This window comes from Polypterus senegalus, chromosome 14 (assembly GCF_016835505.1).
Source record: "Polypterus senegalus isolate Bchr_013 chromosome 14, ASM1683550v1, whole genome shotgun sequence".
Lineage (NCBI taxonomy): Eukaryota > Metazoa > Chordata > Cladistia > Polypteriformes > Polypteridae > Polypterus > Polypterus senegalus.
This window is the reverse complement of record NC_053167.1, coordinates 91840970-91861940: the sequence shown is the minus strand read 5'-3', so window position 1 is coordinate 91861940 and position 20971 is coordinate 91840970. Positions and strand designations below refer to the sequence as shown.

Sequence of the window (20971 nt, the reverse complement as noted above, 5' to 3'; positions counted from 1 at the left end):
TTTTACACAGTCTATAAAGAATATATGAATGATTGTTTACAAAAAAATCATAACATCTGATATTTGGACAAAATTAACTTCAGTGTGGTGTGACCTAATTCAAGGAAGAGACAGTATTAAAAAGGAATGTACTTAGTGGGCAAATTAAATGTATAAGATCACAAATATGATTTGCATCTTTTTGCGAGCTTATCTCCAGGTACTCCATTTTTCCTCCCATATCCCAAAGTTATGTGTTTTAGGTTAATTAAAAGTTCAAACTGACCATAGTTGAGTGTTAGTGTATGCGTGAGTGTGCTGCAAATTAGTTTTTTATACAGTATTCAATGTTTGCTACCAATCAAGGAAGCCATTTCTGTTTTCCCTTTGATGTGCCATTTTATAACATTCTGTACTTCCTACAAATGCACAATTTTATTCTTCTATGTGAAACTGTAGTAATCAAGTACCTAAAAAAGAACTTGTTAGTTTTGTCTTAACCATTGAAATTTAAAATGTATATGATTAATTTTCACTTTTATAAAGTGCAGTGTTAAAAAGTGCTAAAAACTATGAATTTAGGTTATATTTGTCTTGAAGAAGTACAATGGAAAGATAATTAAATGATCGCCTTTAGTCCACAAAAACACACACATTGTCTGCAAACATAGTCATTAATTTAAAGTTTTATTGCTTGTTGTCATGGAGTTTTCATCTTTAATTTCATTCTGTGACTCAGCAGGTGGTATTATGGCCTCACAGTTCTTGGCCATTGTTAATTTTCTGGCTTAAGTGCATACTATGTTGAGTTTGCTTTTTCTCCTTAAGTTCTCTTGGAACTTAATCATAATATTAATAATAATAATTAATACTGAATGTAATTATAAATATAATTATAATTAGTAATTAGTCATAATCATAAAATGTGTTATTAGATTAATTTCCTAATAAATTGGCCCAGTGTTACTTTGCCCACTTTGCATTATTCTCATTGCTTTCAGGATAGTGTCTGTTTTCCTTCAGTGCAGTAATGAAAATGTAAGGAAGATTTTTTTTTTTTGTTTTTTTTTTAAGAAATAATGAAAGGTAAACAGAAGACTGGGCTTTTACCAACTATATATATCTGTGTTGAAATATGCTTGACACTGCCCTCCTACATATGTTCTATAATTTTATATAAAGAAGAAAACTCTACTCCTTGATAAGTAAAAATGCTTTTATAATATATCCATCTGTTCATTTCCCATTCCTGCTTTTTCCAAATGGGCATAGATTTTACAGTGACTTTTTGTCTAATGAGTAAATCTGGCTCCATCTGCAGGAGAGTTCTGTTTACTACTGTTAAAAATACTGAACGATGCACATGGAAGATATATTATGATAAAACTAGTTGTGTTTTATCTGGCTTCTCCTGGCAAATTTCATAAGACGCTGGGTCTCCGTTCTAGTGCCTCAGTTAATCTTCCGTATTAGAAGCAACTAACTAAGGGCTTTTTTGTAAACAATTTTTGCATTTTGTTAACCAAGGACTGATATTATTGGCATGTAGTGTGGCATGGTGGACTTGAAGCACTAATATTATGTGTTGAAATCCTGCTGCTGATACTGTGTGAGCATGAGAAAGTCACTTTTTACAATATTAGAACAATCTAGATGATAACAGGCCTCTCTGTCCAACATACATTAGCTCATTAGTCCTATCCACTTAATTCTTCCAAAATAATGTTAAGTACAGTTTTGAATGTCCCTAAAGTTCTACTGTCTACCACACTACTTGGTAACTTATTCGATGTGTCTATGGATCTCAGTATGAAGAAAAACTTCCTTATTTACCCTTAACAAGTTTTCAACTGTGTTCCCATTTTCTTGATGACCTCATTTTAAAGTAAAAGTGTTGATCCACTGTACTAATTCCCTTCATAATTTCAAACATTTTGATAATGTCACTTTTTAATCTCCTATTAATCTTTCCTCATAACTCATTCCCTACATCCCTGGAATCAGCCTAGTCACTCTTCTCTGAACATTTTCTAGTGCTGTTACATTATTTTTGTAGACTGGACACCAAACCTGCACACAATACATCAGATGAGGTCTGACCAGTGCATCTTAAAGCTTGAGCATAACCTTATTTGACTTGTACTCTATGCTTTGTGCTATACTGTATACCTGTATAACCTAATAGTCTGGAGCCTTCTTAATGGCTTCTGAACACTGTTAGTTTATAGTGACAAGTCAGCTACAACCCCTAAATCATTCTCATAGGGTTTACTTTCAATTTTCAGACCTTGTGTATTCAAAGCTAACATTTTTACTTTTTTCATGTAATACTTTACATTTAATGGGTGGCACGGTGACACAGTGGTAACACTGCTGCCTCGCAGTAAGGAGACCTGGGTTTGCTTCCCAGGTCCTCCCTGCATGGAGTTTGCATGTTCTCCCCGTGTCTGCATGGGTTTCTTCCTACAGTCCAAAGACATGCAGGTTAGGTTCATTGGCAATCCTAAATTGTCATTAGTGTGTGCTTGGTGTGTGTGTGTGTGTGTGTGTGCCCTGCGGTGGGCTGGCGCCCTGCCCGGGTTTGTTCCTGCCTTGCGCCCTCTGCTGGCTGGGATTGGCTCCAGCAGACCCCAGTGACCCTGTGTTAGGATATTAGGATATAGCAGGTTGGATACTGACTGACTTTACATTTACTTACATTAAATTTCAATTGCCTGTATGTTGATCAAGTCCATCTATAGTGATTCAACAGATTCTAGCTTGGCTGCCAATGCACTTACCTGATATCATCTGCAAATTTAACCAGCTTTTTATTTATATATGTTAAAAATAGCAGCAGCCCTAGCGCCTATGCCGGAGGGTCACCACTCTTGAAATTATCAAATTCTGATAAAGTTCCTCAAACTGTAACATTCAGCTTCCTGTGTCTAAGACAGTTTTTCATCTATCTACACACAACACCCTGAAGTCCTACTTCTTTTAGTTTGATGCCCAACCTCTCATGTGAAACCTTATCAAAAGCTTTGTGAAAGTTAACATAAATAATATTGTATGAACCCTTGATTATACCCTTCTGTTGATTCCTCAAAAGAATTACAGCATGTTAGTAAAGCACAACCTCCTTCTTCTAAACTCATGCTGACTGTTCAGTAACACTCCTGTTCTTGTCATGTGTTGCTCAGTCTTTACCTTAATAATTCCTTCCATTAATTTACCTGTGATGCACGTTAAGCTTACTGGCCTATACTTGCTTGGATTTGCCCGATCACTTCACCTGCCTGTGCTCCAACTAGAAAAATTAAAGCAATGTAACCAATTGTATCTCAAATGTTGTAAGTTGCCTTGGATAAAGACATTAGTCAAATTATAAATAATCATATTATTATTAGGTCACTGGAGCAGATTACTTTTGAACATGCTATACACAATTGTCCATGAGTAAAACATTACTGCCATAGATCAATTCCTGCTTTTCCTAGTATCTTGGTTTTAGTTGATAGTCACTGCATATACAATTTTACAGGAAATTAGTATTTAATTAGTTGTGTTCTCTCTGAGCTGAGTGGGGGTGTGATTGCATGATAGCAGCTCATCCTTTCTCTGGGTGCCACGCAGCAATTTTGAACACTTTTTGGTAATGCACTGGGAGCTCATGAAACTACACGGATCAATCACCCCCATTTGTCATTTGTATGAGAGTGGTTTGCAAGGCTTGGTACTTCACAGGGGTCAACAACCCCACACCCTTGTCATACCCTTTGCTCATCATTCAAGCAAGAGTGCTTCATGGCATTCTATACTTTACGCTAGGAGGAAAACAGAGCAGAAAACCTTTATGTATCACAAGGTGTTTTCGCACCTAGTTTGTTTGGCGATTTTTCAAAGTATGGTTCGATTTTCCCAAAGCTTTGCTTCATTTACATAGATGTGAACATGGCAATCGATTGTGGACCAAACCTACTGGACTAAGATTCTTCAGAAAATGTGGTCTTAATGCGGTGTCAAGCAAACCCTGGATCAATTCGAATGAGATATGAATGTGATCCAACATGGGGCTGATCTAATTACAAGAAACACTGAGCATTATGGGTGAAGTTGAGCATGAGGTGGTAGCCATGTTAATCATCGGATGTAGGTAACCAGCGAAAGTCGTTCATAGCCGAGTCAAGGGTTATCATGGAACATTAAAAACATCCATCTATCCATCCATCCTCTTCCGCTTATCCGAGGCTGGGTCGTGGGAGTAGCAGCTTGAGCAGAGATACCCAGACTTCCCTCTCCCCAGCCACTTCTTCTAGATCTTCCAGGAGAATCCTGAGGCGTTCCCAGGCCAGCCGAAAGACATAGTCCCTTCAGCGTGTCCTGGGTCTTCCCCGGGGCCTCCTCCCATTTAGACGTGCCCAGAACACCTCACCAGGGAAGCGTCCAGGAGGCATTCTGATCAGATGCCCGAACCACCTCATCTGACTCCTCTCGATGCAGAGGAGCAGTGGCTTTACTCTGAGTTCCTCCCGGATGACTGAGCTTCTCACCCTATCTTTAAGGGAAAGCCCAGACACCCTGCGGAGGAAACTCATTTCATCCAGTTGTATTCGCAATCTCGTTCTTCCAGTCACTACCCACAGCTCATGACCATAGGTGAGGGTAGGAACGTAGATCGACTGGAAAATTGAGAGCTTTGCCTTATGGCTCAGCTCCTTTTTCACCACGACAGACCAATGCAGAGCCCGCATCACTGCGGACGCCGCACCATTCCGCCTGCCGATCTCACGCTCCATTCTTCCCTCACTCGTGAACAAGACCCCAAGATACTTGAACTCCTCCACTTAGGGCAGGATCTCGCTCCCAACCCCAAGAGGGCACTCCACCTTTTCCGGCTGAGGACCATGGTCTTGGATTTGGAGGTGCTGATTCCCATCCCAGCCACTTCACACTCGGCTGCAAACTGGTCCAGAGAGAGCTGAAGATCACGGCCTGATGAAGCAAACAGGACAACATCATCTGCAAAAAGCAGTGACCCAATCCTGAATCCACCAAACCAGACCCCCTCAACGCCCTGGCTGCTCCTACAAATTCTGTCCATAAAAGTTATGAACAGAATCGGTGACAAAGGGCAAAATCCCATGCACCCTCCAGGACCCTGCCAAGGGTGTTGATCTGGTCCACTGTTTCGCAACTAGGACGAAAATCACACTGTTCCTCCTGAATCCGAGGTTCAACTATCTGACGGACCTTCCTCTCCAGGACCCCCGAATAGCCTTTTCCAAGTAGGCTGAGGAGTGTGATCTCTCTGTACAGTAGTTGGAACACACCCTCCGGTCCCCTTTCTTAAAGAGGGGGACCACCACCCTGGTCTGCCAATCCAGAGGCACTGTCCCTGATGTCCAGGCAATGTTGCAGAGGCGTGTCAACCAAGACAGTCCTACAACATCCAGAGCCTTGAGGAACTCCGGGCATATCTCATCCACTTCCGGGGCCCTGCCACCAAGGAGTTTTTTGACCACTTCGGTGTCCTCAGTACCAGAGATGGGGGAGCCCACCTCCAAGTCCCCAGGCTCTGCTTCCTCATTGGATGGCATGTTAGTGGGATTGAGGAGGTCTTCCCCCACCAACCCACAATGTGCTGAGTCGAGATCAGCAGCGCGCCATCCCCACTATATACAGTGTTGACACTGCACTGCTCTCCCTTCCTGAGACGCCGGATGGTGGACCAGAATCTCCTCGAACCACCACCTTATCGTGGTGGAGGGTTTTGCATGTCCCAATGATCCTAGGAGCTCTGTTGTCCCCAAGGAAAACTGGTCCTAGGTGAGGAATGAGACAAAGAGTGATTCAGTAAACCTCCTATGAAGAAAAAAAACTTTGGACGGCTTTTTCCCTTGCCCGGACACGGGTCACCAGGGGCTCCCCTCTGGAACCAAGCCTAGAGGTGGGGCTCGATGGCGAGAGCCTGGTGACACAGCCCTAAGAGGCAACGTGGGTCCCTCTTCCCATGAGCTCACCACCTGTAGGAGGGGCCAATGAGGTTGGGTGCAATATGAGTTGGGTGGTGGCCGAAGGCGAAGACCTTGGCGGTCCGATCCTTGGCTACAGAAGCTGGCTTTTGGGACATGGAATGTCACCTCTCTGAAAGGGAAGGAGCCTGAGCTAGTGTGCGATGTCAAGAGGTTCTGGTTAGATATAGTCGGGCTCACCTTGATGCACAGCTTGGACTGTGGAACCAATCTCCTTGAGAGGGGCTGGACTCTCTACCACTCTGGAGTTGCCCCAGGTGAGAGGCGCCGAGCGGGTGTGTGCATACTTATTGTCCCCCGAGTTGGAGCCTGTTCCTTGGGGTTCAACCTGGTAGACGAGAGGGTAGCCTCCCTCTGCCTTCGGGAGGGGGATGGGGATGGGTCCTAACTGTTGTTTGTGCATATGCACCGAACAGCAGTTTGGAGTACCCACCCTTTTTGGAGTCCCTGGAGGGTGTGCTAGAGGGCATACCTTCTGGAGACTCCCTCGTTCTGCTGGGAGACTTCAATGCTCACGTGGGCAATAACAGTGAGACCTGGAAGGGTGTCATTGGGAAGAATGGCACCCCCAATCTGAACCCAAGCGGTGTTTTGTTATTGGACTTCTGTGCTCATCACAGATTGTCCATAATGAACACCATGTTCAAGCATAGGGGTGTTCATATGTGCACTTGGCACCAGGACACCCTAGGCCTCAGTTCGATGATTGACTTAGTGGTCGTGTCATTGGGCTTGCGGCCAGATGTCTTGGACACTCGGGTGAAAAGAGGGCCGGAGCTGTAAACAGATCACCACCTGGTGGTGAGTTGGCTTCGATGGTGGGGGAGGATGCCGGTCAGGCCTGGTAGGCCCAAACGTGTTGTGAGGTTGTGCTGCGAACGTCTGGCAGAGTCCCCTGTCAGAAGTAGCTTCAACCCCCACCTCCGGCAGAACTTCGACCACGTCCCGAGGGAGGTTGGGGACATTGAGTCCGAATGGGCCATGTCCCGTGCCTCTATTGTTGAGGTGGCTGACCGGAGCTGTGGCCGTAAGGTAGTCAGTGCCGCTTGGCCTGCTGGTACTTATTAGCTGCCTCCAGAGTCCCACAGGACAAAACGGTGCCTCTTTAGTTGATGTTATATGCAGTCTGTTTACCTGATTAATTTCCGATCATTTGGGATAAATGTCACTTCAGCCTATGTTCAGGTAGAGTGGTGGCTCTGGGGCTACGGATCAGTGCCAGCAATCGGAAGGTTGATGGTTCAAATCCTTTCAATGCCAAAAGTGATTCCACTCCATGGGCCCTTGAGTAAGGCTCTTAACCTGCAACTGCTCTGTCCTGGTATGACATTAATCTGCATTCAGACCTGTAAGCAGGTCCTCCAATGTGCAGGAAACACTTGGGGGTTGGTGGCAAGATTGGGACTCCAACCACTTTAAAAGGTCTCATACTGTTCCATTCCATTCAGACTGTTGTGGTGCTGAGGTGTCACCGATTTCAGGGCTGCGCTTGGGTCCTAATCTGGTATCCTGAGGTGGTTCATAATGTAGTGGGTGTAGCAACACACTGTATCAGTGCATGCTTTCAGCCTCTTTGTCCAATTTATGTTGCAATAGGTTATTTGGAGTCATTCTTCCACCCATTAAAGAACCCAGATCTAAATAGTTATAAATGTTTGACATTTGTGGCTGCTTGTAGCTTGTCCATTCTGCTCTTGTCAATGGGGCAGATGAAAAGAACACAAAGGTGGCACTACATTTTTTAGTGGAAATGTTAATTAAATTTCCTATTTTAGCATTTCAGAACAGCACTGACTTTGGAGAGCACTGACTGCTATATGTTATTTTCAGAGTATCCAATTTTAAAAATGCTTTTAAAGGCATTTAGTTGAATCCTAACTTCATTTCAAATGGGGTTGCATTTTACATCTATTAGGAAAATTTTGTAGACTGTTTACAGTTTCCTGTACTTCTGAATTTATTTGACATAAAATGTAACATAATCATCACATTACAAAGATCTCCAATTAAATGGATAGCATATATATAGTGCAAGTTTTCATCTTTTTCTTGAACATATTGATATTAAAATTCACTCAGTATGTACAGTATTTTGGTTAGAAAAAATGTGAACTTCTAGGATGGTTTTGCAATTAGGAGGCAATTTGATTGAGATGTTTCAGTTAATGAGGCAACATTCTGGTGTGAGTTTGAAGGGCCCCTTTCATATCATTTTCTCAAATTATATTTTTAAGTACCTTTATTGAAGAGTTGACAATCCTCATGAAAAGTAAGAGATGAAATATATGTAAAGGCTGTCATCACTCTGCAGCAAGGCAGATGATGCACAAGTGAAATACAAATTTCTTACTATTGCTACTATTCTCTAGTCTTCTAGGAAAATTCATACCAAGAGTAAGGTATTCAGTATTCACCAAGAACTCTAGAGTAACTAGCAGTAACAAAGATGGCAACTTTTGGATTGGACTATCAAATTTCCAAGAAAATATCAGGATATGTTATAACTGACTGAACCTAAACTAAGTGCAAGTAACACTGCACAGCAACAATCATAAACACACATAAATCTACAATGGAAAGGCTAAAGGAAAAAAAAATATATGTTGAAATGATCCAGTAGAATTTTCCTCTCACAAAATTGAAAATCTTATGACATGACCTAAACTTAGCTTTTTGTGCAAGACACACTAAAGATTTAAATGAGCTACAGTAGACAAGCTAAGCTAATATGTGAGCTTAATCAACAAGTAAAGAAAACAAAAATGTCAACAAATAAATGTTTACATCCATTTCCAGCAAAAAGTGAAAGTTGGATGAACATATTTAACAAAAAAGAAACAAATAATGCTTATGTGTATCTCTTAAGGAGAATCCAGTCCCAGAGCTCTAGAGTCCTTGGTTCAAGTTCAAGATTGGACACTACCTGTATAGAGTGCACATTCATCCTATCTCTGTGTGGATTTCAGGGTCCTTTTAATATCACAGATGCATGTGGTGAGGTTGCCTCACAACATTTAATTGGCCCTGTGTGAGTGAACTTGTCCTGGAAAGGATTGGTGCCTTTGTCTAGGGATGGTTTCTGTCTTGGTCCCAGGAGAGGCACCGATACCCAGTAAACCTGCATTAAAATATGTTGTTTTAGAAAAGCCATGAAAGTGGAATTATTTTTGTTTATTAGGAGGATTTAAATGAAGAGTATGCAAATTTGTAAACTAAATGCATATTTTATCTCATCAACATATGTGTCGCCTTCCCTTATTTTGTAGATTTTAATTCAGGTTTCCCATACTCACCATAGGCTTGCTGTTAAGGCTGACTGGAATATTTACATCTGATACTTTAATTAGTTTGGCAAGGTGCAGATGAGCTGCTGTCAAAGTTATCTTTCCATCTTGCAAGTTGTGGATACTTTGCATACCTGCTTCACATATAGTACTTTGTGGAAGATTCAGATAGCAAATACTTTTTTTGCTTAATTATTAGTACATTGCTGGAGAACTTTGTTCGCTGAAATTGTTTGACAGCCATGGAGATTTACAGGTGACCTCTTGCCTCCTGAAACCTGATACTCCCCCATGAGCTAGTGACTCTGGAGCACAGGTGTGGGGAGGAAATGACTCAAGAATAAGATTGGGAGAGAAAGAAGCCATTCAGTTTTATTACTCAGCAGTTGTGCAGGCTGTGGTTTTTGACTGTGATTGTGGGTTATATTTGAGCTGGTGCTCAAGTTAAACAAGCCATAATATTTTCATAGATCAGAGCCTGAGGGTTACTTGAAAGATTCTATTTATATAGGCTTAGTTTTCATTACATGAGGATCTGCTCGTCTCAACCTATTTTCCAGAATGTTTATGGGTATTTGCATTTTTCCTCTTTCCGCAAGTAAACTGTTAGCATTGGAAGGGCCTAACAAACACAGATAAGCCACAGAAAGGTAAACATTTTTCCCGTAGAAAACACCTCTTGGAAACTATGAAGATACCACACCAGGCATATCAACAACTGCTTTTGTGTTTCCACAGATAGTATTCATCCGGTCTGTTCATGGTTAAAAATGTAAATTGCTGCCACTGAAATCATGGCTGAATGATAACAGGGATAAAATGTTTATGTCATTTACCAAAATTTCAATACATACCTGGAGTGTTAAATTAAAGAATTAGTAAAAGGGAACGTGCTGGGTGTAGTTGCTACATAATACACATTTCAATCAAGTTAGGAAATCACCATATGATGGTAATAGTTAAATTGATCAAACATTCATTTGTTTATTGGAGAATGGAATATATTTAAAATACAGCAGTTTACAGAAATTTTTAAATGTTATGTACATGTTGAATATCTCTGTTTGACTGAAGAATCACTCCTTGATTTCTGGAACTGTAAGTAAAAGACAGAAAGAAAAGCTGTAATATATACCATACATTAATGGTACAATTATATAAAAATACTAAATCCATTAGGCAAAGTAATGCTTTTTTTCAAAAATATTACTGTAAAATATTGTATTACAGATACATCACTTTTATTCTTGCTGACAACATAAACATCATGTATTTTTTGATATAAACTCTGAGTTTCACAATCAAAACACAGATTTCAGTTTGCCAGTTTTGCTTGCAAATTATGCTGGGTGTCGTTGAAGCCAAGTCATTGTTTACTGTAGAACCTTAATCTAATGATACGGATATGGAGTTAAAGCTAACAAAGAAACCTTCTATGTTAAGTCCTTAATCATTTAAAACAGGTTACAAATTTTCTGGTATACAGTGACAGGCACATATATTCAGATTTGACTCAAGGAAGGGAGTTCTCTTGCTAGAGACCTTTCAGAGACAATAGTCTAGATGGGATGTTGATCTATATTTAGAAAATGTAACTCAGTTCATTTACTGTTTTTGTGTTAAGCTGACATTTATAATTTGTTAAAGAACAGAGCACCATCATAATATAATGAAAAGGTGAATACAGAGCAGGGTTTCACAAGCCAAAAATGAACATGAAAGCAAAATGCAATTACTTAATGGTTAGGGAAAACATGATGCATGGTTTATTACAAGTGCAACAGGAATACGAGAGAGCTTTTTATTTTTAGTCATTTATATTAGAATTTCAAAACCTCCATGTGACCATACTGGGCACTATGGACAGGGTGCCAGTCCTTAACAATACACACTCTGAATCAGTCACTCTGGATCAGTTCAAAGTTGCAAGTCAATCTAATTTGCACAGTTTGGGGTTTGAACTCACTCTGGGGTCTGAAGCTGTAAGGCAGAAATTCCAGCCCCATACTCAAGATATGCAGTTAAAACATTTTTATTTTATACAGATATTTTATGAATGCCTTGTTAATTTTGTATGCATCATTTAGAAGTAAAGTGTTGCCAGTCACACTTGACAATCTGTTTTACATTTCTGCAGCATGGCTTACCTCCAGGAATGTTGATGTTGTTTGTTGACAATATTGCTGCTTGAACTGAGTCCATCTTCATATATAATAGTTCAGAATTTTCCTGAAAGATGACAAGGAAAGACAGTGTCACTTTTCTCTGGTCTCCTTTACACTTACAAGTTGCTTACATTTTTTGATCTTCAAATGACTCATTAACAAAGCATGGATAATAGAGGGCTTAACATACAGCTTTTTTAAATATACGAAAACAGAATAAAATATGACAGCCCCACTGGACATTCCTATGCATTATGGTACCTTTATGTCAGGTAGTGTGCTTCTATGGTTTAGCCTCTGAATTATCCTTATAATATGTATCACACTCCAAACCTGTGCTCTTGACAGCCTTTGGCCTCTTTGTGGCACCCCCAATTACTCACATGACTTACCATTTTGAAACTTATATCATCAGTCTTTTCACAATGACTATGGGTACTTTATTACAGCACTAAACACTAAACCAATCAATTTATTTGAAGTGCTAGGTTCTTAAAGAAACACCCAATCTGCCATACTAATTATTACATGAGCAGCAGCTTGGGTGGCCATTCCTCATTCAGCAGTGGATAATGTATAAGCTCTGGCTTCAGGAAATGACCAGAAATGATGGGAAATGACCAAATTCACTCCATTGGACATCATTTAATTTAGGTTACCAGAAAGCCCATCTGTAGCATTCTACCTTTGTCGTGAAAATATTGAAGTGACCTCATCTAAGGGCTCCATGTTATCCAAAATAGAGTTAAAGGGAGGTCTCCTCTTTATAATATTACTTGATTTTTCTTTAATATTTTGATTTATTTAGCATTTATTTAATGTATTTTGTATCTTTATGAGAGTTTTGGAATTTGGAGAATTCATATTTAATGGTTATTGTGCACTACAGACAGTTGTTTAAAGATGGCAAAAGTATTTAACATCTTATCATGGAGTCATTTTGATTCTTGTGTGCATCATCATTTTGAACTTGGCTTGTATACAGCTGCTTGCCACATTGCTATGCAGGACAACTGTAGATTGCAAGCTGTTATATCACTGTCTATAGGATATGCACTTCCTGATTATCCAAGATTAGATGGAAACCTAAACACTCTGACAAGTATCTGTGTTTGTTATAGTTTCTATGGTTTCAGAATATGTTCATCAGTATTTTGACTACATCATTGCTTATCGATTTGGCTGTGATATCTATTTAAAGAATCCTCTACAGTTTTCCTCTTAAGGTATTACACTCATTAGTATTAATTTAATTTATTGATTACAAAAAAACAGAATGCACCTGCAATTTTGAATGCAACAACCTTAGTTTATCTGGACAGAAATGGGAACAACTCGGAAACAAACTCAGGGTGACACTAACTTTTATTACAAGGAACACTCACAATCACTCACACTAGGCCAAATTAAAGTAATTTATGTCAAGGAGCACAATGTAAATTTGCATACCTCATATATAAGCTCTGTTATCATGAGGTGAGCATGGTTCACTAAATTCACTATGGTTTGGCCTACTCTCATGAAACCTAATATTAACACACACCCCGGACCCACTTAAGCACTTATAACTGATACCTGCAGAGCCCATAATTCCTCAGTGCACCAGACAAAATTCATTAGCTTTTGCTTCAGTAGACCAGACAGATATTCCTTAGACACTGGAGGCTGATGCATATTATTTATTGCTATTTACCTACAGCACTTTACTCCTTCCCCATGCTGCCTTCTGTTAGGGGCAACCCTTCTCAGCCACTACCCCAGTGGGAGAGTAAAGGCAACCTGCCCACACTAGGTCCCTTGTAATATGTTATTGTCTCAGTCACTCAGGATGTGCAGACAAATAAAAAAATAGAATTTGTGGCAGTGTTGAAATTTGGAAATTGTTTTTATCCAAGGTCAGTGCACAAAGATGCATACCTTCATATAAAGAACCCATAACCTGGACCCTAAGTAATGGAAATATGATGTCATTACAAATCTTTCACCCTGACTTATGGTGAGAAGTACCTTTGTGCCAAATGTAAAGTCTGTTGCTTAAAAACAAAGCTTTTATAAAAAAACAAACAAACAAAACAGAGATTCTGTTTTAGAGATATAGAGGTTAGACGATCTGATATTTTGCCCATAGCTTTATGTAAACAGCCAGATCTCTACAATCAGAGATAGCAGCATATATTATACGCCTGAGACCCCCATGACCTCTGTGCTCAGAACTTTTGTTCTTTTAAACTCAAACTACACTGATAAAATATGTCACTTGACATACAGTGTATTTTGAGAGTCTGCTGACTAAAGGTCAATGGACATCCCAAAATGACAGTGGCTGCTGTTTCCCACTAGTTGCCCAGTAGTTAATGTCACCATCATCACTAAACATAACATTATTTGGGGAAGGATCCTCTGTTGCCTCAAGATTCCTCTAACTGTACAGAGCTACTGTGTGCTGGGACTGCAAAATAATATTTCAAAACTCTCTTTCTGACCATTTGTGCACCTTGTGGTGAATTGGTGTCCTATTCTTGCCTTGTAAAGAAGAAGTTGGGATACAGACAAGAGCTAAAAAATGCAGCCAAAGCATGTATAATGTTAAAACTTTTAATCAATGCATTTTAAAGCAATATATCACAATTTCTAGCTAACTGAAACTTTATTGTGACAGTTTGTACATTTGATTATTAATTAAATATAATCTGATATGAAGATTCATCCATTCTCTCTCATATCCCACTTAATGCAAATGAGGGTTGAGGGGGAGAAGAAACAAAAAAAAGTTTAAATTTTAGTTTTCATAGATCAGAGCCTGAGGGTTACTTGAAAGATTCTATTTATATAGGCTTAGTTTTCATTACATGAGGATCTGCTCGTCTCAACCTATTTTCCAGAATGTTTATGGGTATTTGCATTTTTCCTCTTTCCGCAAGTAAACTGTTAGCATTGGAAGGGCCTAACAAACACAGATAAGCCACAGAAAGGTAAACATTTTTCCCGTAGAAAACACCTCTTGGAAACTATGAAGATACCACACCAGGCATATCAACAACTGCTTTTGTGTTTCCACAGATAGTATTCATCCGGTCTGTTCATGGTTAAAAATGTAAATTGCTGCCACTGAAATCATGGCTGAATGATAACAGGGATAAAATGTTTATGTCATTTACCAAAATTTCAATACATACCTGGAGTGTTAAATTAAAGAATTAGTAAAAGGGAACGTGCTGGGTGTAGTTGCTACATAATACACATTTCAATCAAGTTAGGAAATCACCATATGATGGTAATAGTTAAATTGATCAAACATTCATTTGTTTATTGGAGAATGGAATATATTTAAAATACAGCAGTTTACAGAAATTTATGTTATGTACACGTTGAATATCTCTGTTTGACTGAAGAATCACTCCTTGATTTCTGGAACTGTAAGTAAAAGACAGAAAGAAAAGCTGTAATATATACCATACATTAATGGTACAATTATATAAAAATACTAAATCCATTAGGCAAAGTAATGCTTTTTTTTTTCAAAAAATGTTACTGTAAAATATTGTATTACAGATCCATCACTTTTATTCTTGCTGACAACATAAACATCATGTATTTTTTGATATAAACTCTGAGTTTCACAATCAAAACACAGATTTCAGTTTGCCAGTTTTGCTTGCAAATTATGCTGGGTGTCGTTGAAGCCAAGTCATTGTTTACTGTAGAACCTTAATCTAATGATACGGATATGGAGTTAAAGCTAACAAAGAAACCTTCTATGTTAAGTCCTTAATCATTTAAAACAGGTTACAAATTTTCTGGTATACAGTGACAGGCACATATATTCAGATTTGACTCAAGGAAGGGAGTTCTCTTGCTAGAGACCTTTCAGAGACAATAGTCTAGATGGGACATTGATCTATATTTAGAAAATGTAACTCAGTTCATTTACTGTTTTTTGTGTTAAGTTGACATTTATAATTTGTTAAAGAACAGAGCACCATCATAATATAATGAAAAGGTGAATACAGAGCAGGGTTTCACAAGCCAAAAATGAACATGAAAGCAAAATGCAATTACTTAATGGTTAGGGAAAACATGATGCATGGTTTATTACAAGTGCAACAGGAATACGAGAGAGCTTTTTATTTTTAGTCATTTATATTAGAACTAGCAAAATACCCGCGCTTCGCAGCGGAGAAGTAGTGTGTTAAAGAAGCAATGAAAAGAAAAGGAAACATTTTGAAAATAACGTAACCTGATTGTCAATGTAATTGTTTTGTCACTGTTGTGAGTGATGAGTGTTGTTGTCATATATATATATATATATTTACACACACACACATAAACATATATATATATATATACATATCTATACATATACACATAACATACAGTGGTGTGAAAAACTATTTGCCCCCTTCCTGATTTCTTATTCTTTTGTATGTTTGTCACAAAAAATGTTTCTGATCATCAAACTCATTTAACCATTAGTCAAATATAACACAAGTAAACACAAAATGCAGTTTTTAAATGATGGTTTTATTATTTAGGGAGAAAAAATCCAAACCTACATGGCCCTGTGTGAAAAAGTAATTGCCCCTGAACCTAATAACTGGTTGGGCCACCCTTAGCAGCAATAACTGCAATCAAGCGTTTGCGGTAACTTGCAATGAGTCTTTTACAGCGCTCTGGAGGAATTTTGGCCCACTCATCTTTGCAGAATTGTTGTAATTCAGCTTTATTTGAGGGTTTTCTAGCATGAACTGCCTTTTTAAGGTCATGCCATAGCATCTCAATTGGATTCAGGTCAGGACTTTGACTAGGCCACTCCAAAGTCTTCATTTTGTTTTCCTCAGCCATTCAGAGGTGGATTTGCTGGTGTGTTTTGGGTCATTGTCCTGTTGCAGCACCCAAGATCGCTTCAGCTTGAGTTGACGAACAGATGGCGGAAATTCTCCTTCGGGATTTTTGGTAGACAGTAGAATTCATGGTTCCATCTATCACAGCAAGCCTTTCCAGGTCCTGAAGCAGCAAAACAACCCCAGACCATCACACTACCACCACCATATTTTGCTGTTGGTATGATGTTCTTTTTCTGAAATGCTGTGTTCCTTTTCGCCAGATGTAACGGGACATTTGCCTTCCAAAAAGTTCAACTTTTGTCTCATCAGTCCACAAGGTATTTTCCCAAAAGTCTTGGCAATCATTGAGATGTTTCTTAGCAAAATTGAGACGAGCCCTAATGTTCTTTTTGCTTAACAGTGGTTTGCGTCTTGGAAATCTGCCATGCAGGCCGTTTATGCCAGTCTCTTTCTTATGGTGGAGTCGTGAACACTGACCTTAATTGAGGCAAGTGAGGCCTGCAGTTCTTTAGACGTTGTCCTGGGGTCTTTGTGACCTCTCGGATGAGTCGTCTCTGCTCTTGGGGTAATTTTGGTCGACCGGCCACTCCTGGGAAGGTTCACCACTGTTACATGTTTTTGCCATTTGTGGATAATGGCTCTCACTGTGGTTCGCTGGAGTCCCAAAGCTTTAGAAATGGCTTTATAATCTTTACCAGACTGATAAGATCTCAATTACTTCTGTTCTCAGTTGTTCCTGAATTTCTTTGGATCTTGGCATGATGTCTAGCTTTTGAGGTGCTTTTGGTCTACTTCTCTGTGTCAGGCAGCTCCTATTTAAGTGATTTCTTGATTGAAACAGGTGTGGCAGTAATCAGGCCCGGGTGGCTACGGAAATTGAACTCAGGTGTGATACACCACAGTTAGGTTATTTTTTAACAAGGGGGCAATTACTTTTTCACACAGGGCCATGTAGGTTTGGATTTTGTTCTCCTAAATAATAAAACCATCATTTAAAACTGCATTTTGTGTTTACTTGTGTTATATTTGACTAATGGTTAAATGTGTTTGATGATCAGAAACATTTTGTGTGACAAACATGCAAAAGAATAAGAAATCAGGAAGGGGGCAAATAGTTTTTCACACCACTGTATATATCTACATATATACACACACATATATACACACATATACATACATACACACACATATATACACACAAATACATATATATATATATATACATATATACACACATACATATATACACACACACATATATAAACATATATATACATATACATACATATCTACATATATACACACAGCTATTTCGTATCAGTGCAATACGCTGTTTGTTAAAACAGTTGACTCCCGCTCTTACGTGCAATAACAAATCAAATCATTCAGTTGTCTTTGCTCATATGTCATTTTAGAGCTGGACGCCTGGCATCTTTTTTTGGCCACAAGTTCGTTTCTGTTTGCTGTGAGGTTCTGTGTTGTGGAGATTCTCAGGATGGATTGCAGGTGCTCATCAGTGAGGCGACTCCTGTGTGCTGTTTTGTTAGTCTTTATCACTGAGAAGAGCTTCTCACACAGATATGTGCTACCAAACATGCACAAGGTTCGAGCCGCATGTAGACGGACTTTTTTTGTTCATCAAAGTCACCAAAGCGCCGTGCAAACTCAGTGCGCAGTGCGCTCAGTTTATCAGCAAAGTGCGTATTTGGGAACACCGTAGTGACGACTTGGTTTAACAGTACTTGGCAACAGGGAAAGTGGGGCAAGGTGAACTGGTGCATTTGTGTCTCCCATAAAAGCAGCTTCACTTGAAATCACTTTGTGATTGTGCACGGGTTAAAACGTCCGCTGAAGTGTCAGATTCTTATTTAATTATGCTGTTTTCTGTATCTTCTGAATTGCATTCAGGTTACCCTGATGCAAGGCAGCTGAAGCGCTGCATTATGGGATCTGTAGTTTATTGTGTTACCAGCGCTTCATATACCCGGCTTTAATAACAATAATACAGTATATAAAATGATCTCGGGCGGATATAATTACGCGGGCGGATGTGGCCCATGACCCTTGAGTTTGACACATATGGACTAAATAGAACTTGAAAGATATGTTTTTCAAATGTGATCGCGCAATTCAGATAGAGTTGACGCGACTACAGCCTGCATGCCTCAATGAGTCATCCTCCCTCGCTCTTACTTTTTTCCCGTTCATCTAATGAATACGCTGAGTATGGCTTTACCAAAACAATCATTGATGGCGAATAAAGTATCCATTATTCGAGTATGTAGAGCGGGATATATATATATACATATATATATATATATACCCGCGTGTCGCAGCGGAGAAGTAGTGTGTTAAAAAAGGTAGAAAAAGAAAAGGGAACATTTTTTTTTTTTTTTTTTTTTTTTTTTTTTTTTTTTTTTTTTTTTTTTTTTTTTTTTTTTTTTTTTTTTTTTTTTTTTTTTTTTTTTTTTTTTTTTTTTTTTTTTTTTTTTTTTTTTTTTTTTTTTTTTTTTTTTTTTTTTTTTTTTTTTTTTTTTTTTTTTTTTTTTTTTTTTTTTTTTTTTTTTTTTTTTTTTTTTTTCCCCCCCCCCCCCCCCCCCCCCCCCCCCCCCCCCCCCCCCCCCCCCCCCCCCCCCCCCCCCCCCCCCCCCCCCCCCCCCCCCCCCCCCCCCCCCCCCCCCCCCCCCCCCCCCCCCCCCCCCCCCCCCCCCCCCCCCCCCCCCCCCCCCCCCCCCCCCCCCCCCCCCCCCCCCCCCCCCCCCCCCCCCCCCCCCCGATCTCAGCCATTCCTAGTACGAAAAATCAACTTCTTCAGTAGCAGCATATTTAACCTGACGCTTTTTTTGTTAAACTTACTCTTCACTGCCTTTAGCACTTAGCATACTGGGAAAAGGCAATGCCCAATGGTCTTTATTTTCTAGCCAAGATGTGCACAAAATAATTGCATTATTTGGAATTTTTTCCAAGTCCAACTACCTATGACGTATCAAAATAATATTTCATACATCTTCTCTGACTTTGGAATATTTTGCAAATTTAGTGTTGCTTATCTTTTTAAAAATAAACAAGATCTTTAAAATAAGTTACATGTTTTTACCTCTTAATCAGATTTTATAAGTGCATATCATTTCGAGCACTGAACTTATTGGAAGATTTTACATTTGATTATAATAAATATAATCTGATCATGAATTCATCCATTTCTCTAACCACTAAGCAAATGAGGTGAGAGAATGGTTTTGTAATATTCAATGAATAATGCTTAACTATAAATTTTTTGTTATAGTTAGTAATCAATGACAGAATCATACGTATGTGGTAATCAACATGAAACATTCACCACTCTCAATGCCATAATTCATGACTGTATATAATTATTACCATGAAACTCTTGTCCAAAATTGGAAAAATATCATGTTAGTCATTAACAGAAACAGGAAGAGTTATAGACCAGTCATAGAGATGTAGAGCAAACTTATAAATTGAGTATCCCTATTAATTAATTCTTTTAGACTTATGTGTTTTAAACATGAATTATATAAAAGACAATGATCAATATATATGTTCAGATTGAAACAAATGTTAGAAAACTTACTAATAACAGTGAAAAGGTTTTTTTCCATTGCCTTCTGAAGAATGTTCTCTACATAGGAAAACATAAAAGTACTGAAACACGATAATAGGTGTTGTTATTTATTGAAACATACTAAACTAAAAGAGTTTTACAAGTAAATAAACATTACATAAAGACCACTTCATCCCAACCTTAGGGCAACAATACAGATCTAAAACAGAACTTGAACAAATGAGTATGTAAAAGAATTCCAGAGAAGATTTGTTACTGCATGTCTGCTAGGGGATTCACATGATCAAAGAGTATTGTTTTAAAATAATGTTTTACCTAGAAAAGATAAAAATGTCTCCATCCGGTCCTATACCAGCAGCTTTGAACACAGAGCAGTAAATAGCCCTAGTATACAGTTAACCAAAGTATTATTACATTTACAACACACATACATAACACACAACATAATTCACTGAGATCCAATCAGGAATCACCAATTCATTTTGAATTCTCCTCCCTAAAGTTGTCCAGTGAGAGTTTGGTCATTTCCTTCGCCTCCATGGGTTTTAAACCTCTATTCTGAGGAGAATCAGTGTTTTCAAACCAGTAACATAAAAAATAGCGTAACATGACTGTCAATATACAGTATTTGTTTTGTGAGTGTTACTGAGTGTTGCTGTCATCAAGGATTTGATTATCATTATTTCTTTCAATCAGGTTAAAGATGTTGCAAAGGAAAAACTGCTGTATAAGGCATATAAGACTAATGACTGCAAAGAGAACCGAAGGCCGTATGAGAAAATGAGGGCAACCATTAAGAAGGATATCAGAGAGGCTAAAAGACAGTTGGAGAGGAATATAGCAGATAAGGTGAAAGAATACCCTAAGAGATTCTTTCAGTATTTTAGTAGTAAAAGAACAGTTAAGGAGTAGGTCAAGTTCATCAGGAATAGTAAAGGGAATTAAAAGATACAGACAATGAAATAGCAGATGCCCTAAACTTACATTTTTCTGAGGTGTTTACAAGTGAGCAAGTGGATAACCTGCCAGAGGTAAACACAACTACTAAGGAGGTACTGAGGGATTTGGAAATTGTAGAGGGAGAAGTGCTGCTCAGATT

General features: G+C 38.9%; 1 protein-coding gene across 1 annotated transcript in view; it reads right to left on the bottom strand.

Annotated features, from left to right (window-relative positions):
* Positions 1-14740: 14740 nt before the first annotated feature.
* armh1 (armadillo like helical domain containing 1) overlaps positions 14741-20971 on the bottom strand; it is a 45126-nt gene continuing 38895 nt past the window's right edge. Inside the window, exon 12 of the mRNA XM_039735819.1 lies at positions 14741-14856. Coding sequence (XP_039591753.1) covers positions 14837-14856 — 20 coding nt within the window. The 3' untranslated portion in view covers positions 14741-14836. The remainder of the gene's footprint in view (positions 14857-20971) is intronic.